This window comes from Tachysurus fulvidraco, chromosome 9 (assembly GCF_022655615.1).
Source record: "Tachysurus fulvidraco isolate hzauxx_2018 chromosome 9, HZAU_PFXX_2.0, whole genome shotgun sequence".
Lineage (NCBI taxonomy): Eukaryota > Metazoa > Chordata > Actinopteri > Siluriformes > Bagridae > Tachysurus > Tachysurus fulvidraco.
Genome location: NC_062526.1, coordinates 20,242,180 through 20,249,669, shown reverse-complemented (window position 1 = coordinate 20,249,669; position 7,490 = coordinate 20,242,180). Strand labels below are relative to the sequence as shown.

Below are 7,490 nucleotides of genomic sequence, written 5' to 3'. Positions count from 1 at the left end.
TCTCTCTCTCTCTCTCTCTCTCTCTCTGTGTGTGTGTGTGTGTGTGTTGCACTGCACTGGATTACAGATTACCTCATCTGGATTACCTTGGAAGTTTCCAGAACACAGACGTAAGAGATTCACACTTAGTGAAGAAATGTATTCTGTGTTGTACTTCACTCCCTGCTGTCTGTCACTGATCACTTCATCCTTCACAAATGAACTGAAGCACAAACACCCCACTCCGGGGCACTTACCCCTTGCCCTTTTCGAGACCTTTACAGCGCGGGGCCTGACTCCACCTGTGACGACCCTCACACAGACACATACTATATCATCTATCTAGTCATAAGCTCTACTAGATTGGAATTTGGACCATATTCAAGTATCGTCACTTTAGACACGGCTTTCTGATTAAATACACAGAGAATAAACCTGACATAAAGTGTGATGATGTTTCAGTGATACAGAATACTCAGTATTTACTAATACAAAACCACACTAACCAAAATGACTACTATTATCAATAAGGTCAACATTATGTCAGCTCTAGAAAAGTGTCCAGGCTGTAGATCGTGATGTTAACGAACATGGATAAATACTCATTATTAGCATTTAACACTTATTAGTAAGCTGTCATTCCATCCTCATCGTTTCTACAAAAGTTTGTGCACCCCTGGCCATCACACCCAAAAGTGCTTCTTCTTTCCCCCAAACTGTTACGCCAAAGTTTACCCGTGACTCAACCCCATGGGGTGAACTGGCGTCTCCATACAAGAATAAGGTCTTATCAATAACGAAGCCATCGGTGTTTGATCTCATGAATGTTTTCGTAGCTAAACGAATCCCCACTGCCACGTTCCAAAGCCTAGCGTAAAGCCCTACGGTGTTATAAGTAGGTGCAGATTATTCCTCACACTCTTTACAGGTATGACGGCATGTCAACCTGTCTGACTTCTAACAATAAGACAATTTGGGAATGCAAACATCCTGATTATCTCATTACACTGGTATGTCTTGATTTTGTCATTAGTGTGAAATGTTACGAGCCTGATTTTCTACAGAGGGGAGGAGATGAGATGATATGAGAGGAGAGGAGAGGAGAGGAGAGGTGGAGTGGAGGAGTCTGTACACTTATGGTGTGTGCACAAAGGGTTGCCTGATTGCATCATCGCAACCAAAGCCTCTGGCCGGTGGGGCTATAAATAGGATGACGTCACCAGGCCCAACCCACTTACTAGTAGAATACCACACCGAGTTCTAATATAAAATCGGACCGGGGTGATGCAACGCATCGGACACAGCTGTAACTTCCCTAACAGAAAGATAAAGAGAGAGAAAGAGAAAGAGACAGAATACAGAACAAGCCTGGGGAGAGTTTTCAGCTCAGACGCTTTTTGTTCTCGCTCATAAAGAAGGTGAGTTCCGTTTCGTTTCGTGTTATTCTGTTGGTTAAAGGCGATTTGTGTGTCGTGTTGACGTGAAAACAGAACCGAACACCGAGCGAGTGTTGAGTCTCTGTCTGAAACGTGCGCGTGGACACTTGAGGAAAAACTCAGGGCTAACTTTTGTGTTTGTGTTTGTTTTGTGTGTGTTTCTGAGGTAAATGTAAAGTTTTTACAGTTAAACTAAACCCCACCGAAACATCCAGAGACACGTTCAGGGTGAATTACAGACACAGTTTTAACCTTCTTCTTTTTTTTTTTTTTACTTTTCTTTACTTTTTATCTACTTTTCTTGTTAGCCGGTGTGCTAAAGTTTTTGTCGCTTTAGAAATGAAGGAGAAAACAAGAGTTAGTATTTATTTGTTTGTTTGTTTGTTTGTTTGTTTGGTAATAACTTCAGTAATAAATCATTTGTGTGTGTGTAGTATGTAGTGCTGTGTTGTTTAAACTATGGTTCTGTCTTTGTGTGTTGAATGACACAACAATGCTGTATTGATGCTTCAGGTTTCAGAATGATGCTTCAGCATCCTGGTCTGGGTCTGGGTCTGGGTCCTTCAGAGATCAGTGCCTCGGCTCTGGTGCCGTGTCTGTCCCCGCCTGGTTCGCTGACGCTCGACGACTTCACTCATTTCAGCCCACTGGTTAAAGAGGAGCTGCGTTACACCATCCAGAACAAACGCCTGTCCAGTGGGATGAGTACGAGCAACACCAGCTGCTCCGACTGCAGCTCTGAGAAACCACCAGGGATGCCGGGAGTGAAGAGAACGGTACATCGTACTTACTTAGAACTTATATAAAAACATTTTGTCCAAGCATTTTCTGAGTGAAGTATATGCATCCAATGAATGTTCTTATTAATCACGTGTTCATTATGTTTTCCCTACAGCTTACTGTGGAAGAACACGATCGCAGGAAAAGACGACGGGAAAGGAACAAAATTGCTGCCGCAAAGTGCAGGAACAAGAAGAAAGAGAAGACAGACTGTTTACAAAAGGTAGAGTTTGGTTACAGCTCGGAAATTCTGTTAGTGCGAAGGAAAACGATTCCAGGCTCACAATAAGTCTTAGGTTCGATTATTTTAGAAGGGTTTTTCTTGTCTAATTAAAATCCCAGAACATAAGTTAATCCTGCTGTTTAGTTGTCTTTTTCACGAATTTGCCTCTTCATGTTTGTATTCTGGTTCATCTGTACTTACTGTTTGATCCCAGATTACTGGGATTGGTCGTATATCGTAACCAAGTCGTATTCTTTCTCTCTTTCAGGAGTCAGAGAAGCTGGAGTCCTTAAATGCTGAGCTGAAGGCACAGATCGAGGAGCTGAAGAACCAGAAGCAGCAGCTGGTCTACATGCTCAACCTTCACCGGCCGACGTGCATCGTTCGAGCCAACAACGGACAAACTCCCGAAGACGAGAGGAACCTCTTCATCCAGCAGATCAAAGAGACCACGCTGCAGTGTATGAACTTCACCACAGCCGGGTCTGCGAGCCCTGCCGTGCTGACCGCATGCGATCATCTCTGAAGCTCGGCGTTTCATAAAAGATTTTGCCAAGAAGCATTGAAGGACTCACTCGAGAGAGAAAAAACAGAGTTGTACACTGTAATGGACTAAGGAGACGCGTAAGCAATATGTATAAGCACTAACATCAAAGGGGGATTTGATGTCTTTTTCTTGTATTTTAATGTTATTTAAACTTATGTACTGCTGAATGATTTTGTACGTGTACCAAAGCATTGAAACAAACACAAGTCACTATCACATATCACATAACGAGCACTAGAAGTTCTGTAGGTATCACTGTGTGTCCAAGAAGATAACTAAACACGGAGACCGGCATCAAACGTGAAGTAAATGAAGTATTAAGAGTACGATGACTTATTTCCATAGCTATACGCCGCTCCTGCCACATTTGTTTTGTTTCTTTATCTCCATAATCAGCCGCTCAAAACTACTTAAAGCTGCTACGCTATTATCTCAGGTCATGGAGGATGTAGTGCAGAGAAAAGGAACAATAAAATGGATTAAACCATCAGTTTAATAACCAACTTGCTGCTTGAGAATCAGAACCCAGCAAGTTCCATAGATTTAAAAGTCTGTTCTTTTCAATTTGTTCCTGTTTCATCTCAGAAATATTTTGTTTGTTTTTTTATATATACAGTGCTGTAAGCTGGACGGTGTGCGTGCTGTGCGGCCTAAGGAGCGTGTTGAGTTTTTTGTATTGTTTGTAGAGACATGTCCGTGCTCTTGTATTTTTATATACGATGTAAACATGTGTTTGAATCTAGATGCACAATCTTTAGTCACTTTAAAGGGTATAAACTGTCGTGGTCTCCTGTCGTATTTCACAGAAATTAGTAAGAGGCATCTACCAGTTCAGCACTTCACCATTGCTTGCCTTTGGTTTCACTCTGTTTTTTTTTTCTTCATAATTGTTTAATGTTTTAGATTCTTATTCACGTCGGATGAGAGACGCAGGCGTCACCGGCATTTAATATTATTATTATTTTATAAAACTAGAAACAGGAATGCTTCTTGTTCTTTTCAGTACAGTTGTATGTTTATTAGTACGATGTTTGTTTAACCTTTTTGCCGTTCAGCTTTGACCTTCTCAGGCTGTTCACATGCACTTGTCTCATATGAAGCTTGGTTGTTTAACTGTATTTAAGTGTAACGTGCACATATGATGAGCTGTATGTACATTTATTTTTTGTCACATTAAAATATCCCTACGCTCAGACGCCATGCTGTTCAAGTGTATCTTCATCACCTTTTTATTTGTAACAGATTTTACATTTTTCTTTGTATTTCTAAATAATAAGCACTAAGTTCATTCAGTGGTTTCAAACAACAGGCAGAGGTTTATATATATATATATATATATATATATATATATATATATATATATATATATATATATATATATATACTGACAGTAATTGTGCCAAGAGTTTTAAAATGGCAGTAAGCAATGTTTCAGGCTTTCAGAACAGAGGTTAAGTAACTCACACACGTCACACATGCCTGCGTGTTCACAGGGAGGTTGCGTCACATCTGAATATCAGAATACAGGAAAGAGAATCAGATATACAGATGTTCTGTAGAAAATAAAATACAATAAAGTGAAAAAAAAAGAAATGATTAGAAGGGAAATCTGAATCTGATTTAATCCCAGTGAACTATGTATTCTCAAGTACTAAGTGTACTGACAATGAACCAGATCATACTGGAATTCCACAGAAAGTGAAAGGTTTCAATGGAAACTGGGGGCTCTCTGAATCACAGGGGATTATTTCCAAACTGGAAGCAGCAGCATGTTGCCTTTCAGTTTTTCTTGGAGTGTTTTGAGTTCACACTGAAAATCTCAGTGTTTTTATTTTTTTATTTATTTTTATTTATTTTTTTTGCATTATTCTCTGTTACAGACCCAGCTATAGGTCAGAGTGGATCAGTGACATATTAACACATCTGTGGGATTTCAGTTTCTTTACATTGGCTGATGAAATCCACTGCAACATGACCAGAGCTGCAATTAACATCGAAACTGTATTAATAGTCTTTATGTAAATAGGTGAGACTGTTAGCAGTCATTTATATTCTACTGAATTTTATTTCTAATGTCCATTCTTAAAAGTGTTCTACAAATAAAATAAAATCGAATTGAATTGAATATTCCAATATAAAACAGTTGTTTTATAAAATGTTTGAAGGAAATCTTGCGTAATATGGAATTGTGTCAGCGGTGCCACATGTTTCACCGGAACAGCTGATGAACTTGATGTGAACTTCACAAATTTTTCCCTGAGAAAGGGTGTGTGTGTGTGTGTGTGTGTGTGTGTGTGTGTGTGTGTGTGTGTGTGTGTGTGTGTGTGTGTGTGAGAGAGAGAGCGAGAGAGCGAGAGAGTGTGTGTTTGTGTAAGCGTGCGTGTGCATGTGTGTGTGTGAGAGAGTGTGTATGTGTGTGTGAGAGTGAGAGAGTGTGTGTCTGTGAGTGTGTGTATGTGTGAGAGTGTGTCTGTGTGTGTGTCTGTGAACGAGCATGTGTATGTGTCTGTGTATCTGTGTGTGTCTGTGAGAGAGTGTGTGTTGTCTGTGTGAGTGTGTGTGTGAGTATAAGCGTGTGTATGTGTGTGAGTCTGTGTGTGAGTGTGTTTGTCTGTGATGTGTTGTGTGTGTGAGTGTGTGTGTATGTGTGTGTGTGTGTGTGTATGAGTGTGTGTTTGTATGTGTGATTGTGTGTGTACGAGAATGCGTATGTGTGCGTGTGTCTGTATGTGTGTGTGTGTGTGTGTGTGTGTGAGAGAGAGTGTGTGTCTGTGAGAGAGAGTGTGTGTGTTTGTCTGTGTGAGAGTGTGTGTATGAGCGTGTGTATATGTGTGTGTGAGAGTTTGAGTGTGTGTTGATATTTCTTGCACGTGTTGCTGTTTTTTTTTACATTCCTCAACAGAATTATAATCATGGAGGGTTGCCAGGTCTCAGAAAAGGTTCCATCTAAGCTGAATCTTAAAAACTGCACACAGAGACCATGAAAGATCCTGGAGTTTGTTTTCTTTGCATGGAGAAGAAGTTCACTTTGGTGCACATGAACAGGTTTATGTTGTGTGATCTGCAGTGTGCCTTGTTGTCTGTGTTGTTGAGCTTCACAGATAATCAAGATAATCTAGATAAAGCAGTTCTGTTAATCATGTAATTATGTTCCCAGTGTCGAGTTTTAATGTAGACACACCAGAGTCTTTGTAATATAACTCACAGCTGAAATGGTTGTGTACATGATACACACACACGCACACACACACACACACACACACACACACACACACACACACACACACACACACACACACACACACACACACACACACCCCTGATAAACAGACTAGGTCCCAAACCATGTACTATACTACACACTTACCACCATGTACACTACTCTAGTGTCTACTGCATCAGTGTTAGAAGAGTCGTATCATCTCAGACGGATCACCGAAGCTTTAACTAACAGGAGGTAGAAACCTTTTCCCATCTTCCTCATGAGTGCATGAAGTGACCAACATTGCACACTTGAGTATGTGAATCATTCAGGTGTTTGAAGTTCTCTTCTTCTTCTTCTTGGAGTTTTCACACTATTTTAGTACACAGTTGTGCAGAATAGTGATTTAGGACACATCCACATTACTGTAGGTGTCTAATTTAGCTTAGATTTAATGATCAACGACTGACACCAAGTTCCTTGCTCCCTGATCAGAAATCCGAACCCTTTGTGTTCAGACATAAAAGGTTTTTCTGATATAAATGTAATATGTATTCATGATATCGTCAGAATAGGAGTGTTGTGTTATCGGATGATTCTTTGCATTTTTGTGTACTTTGCTACAGTTGTGAACATGTTGGGAACATCCACGTTGCTCTCGAGCTAGCAAGATCACAGAATGCTAGTTTCTGTAAAAGTATTTGATTTGAAGCGGAACTTTTTTGCAACTGTAGTGATTAAAAAGCAATGTTGTGTGTGTGTGTGCGTGAGAGAGAGAGAGAGAGAGAGAGAGAGAGAGAGAGAGAGAGAGAGAGAGAGAGAGAGAGGGTTTGTGTGAGGGTTTATCCGGTTCTGACCAAATATTGAGATGTTCCTGTGAAAGAGTGTGTGAGCATCAGGGTTTGAGTTCACCTGTTTCCCTTGTTTCCACTGCTCCTATAAACCTGTCTAGACAAAGTTCCTCTCAGTGAATGGAAGAACTACAGGAAGTTTCGATCATAACCCTACGTTTGTTCCACTTAACTTCTGGTAAAAGTCCCAGACTTACAGACATGTATGGACAGACATCAGGATATATTATCAAGAACTTACTGAACAGGAAATGGGCCAAGCTGATATTCTCTATTTTAACAAAGATTTGCATATGACGCACCTGTAGGAATTTGAGTAATTTACATCAGGTGGTGACACGCAACTGTTATTAAACACTTGGCTTTTTATAGAGTTCTCTCTTCCTTATAAGTCTTCTGTATTCTAGGAATGATTACATATAAACATGGAGAAATCATTATCATAGGAGGGAAGAGAGGGCAGCTGAAACGT

At 40.2% G+C, this 7,490-nt stretch overlaps 1 protein-coding gene across 2 annotated transcripts; it reads left to right on the top strand.

Annotated features, from left to right (window-relative positions):
* The first annotated feature begins 1,214 nt into the window (after nt 1–1,214).
* Nucleotides 1,215–4,160, top strand: atf3 (activating transcription factor 3). 2 transcript variants are annotated; one of them, XM_027138056.2, is made up of 4 exons: nt 1,215–1,397; nt 1,929–2,191; nt 2,311–2,418; nt 2,687–4,160. In XM_027138056.2, exons 2-4 carry the CDS (start codon nt 1,937–1,939, stop codon nt 2,942–2,944), a joined length of 621 nt encoding a protein of 206 aa, XP_026993857.1. In that variant the 5' UTR covers nt 1,215–1,397; nt 1,929–1,936; the 3' UTR covers nt 2,945–4,160. The 2 variants fall into 2 exon arrangements, with proteins under 2 accessions (XP_026993857.1, XP_026993858.1); XM_027138057.2 differs by lacking the exon at nt 1,215–1,397 and adding an exon at nt 1,472–1,772.
* The last annotated feature ends 3,330 nt before the right edge of the window (nt 4,161–7,490 follow it).

Coding starts and splice junctions, on each gene's coding strand:
- atf3 (XM_027138056.2), top strand. CDS start 1,937: ATGATGCTTCAGCATCCTGGTCTGGGTCTGGGTCTGGGTCCTTCAGAG. Junction 2,192..2,310: donor TGCCGGGAGTGAAGAGAACG/GTACATCGTACT, acceptor TTTTCCCTACAG/CTTACTGTGGAAGAACACGA. Junction 2,419..2,686: donor AGACAGACTGTTTACAAAAG/GTAGAGTTTGGT, acceptor TCTCTCTTTCAG/GAGTCAGAGAAGCTGGAGTC.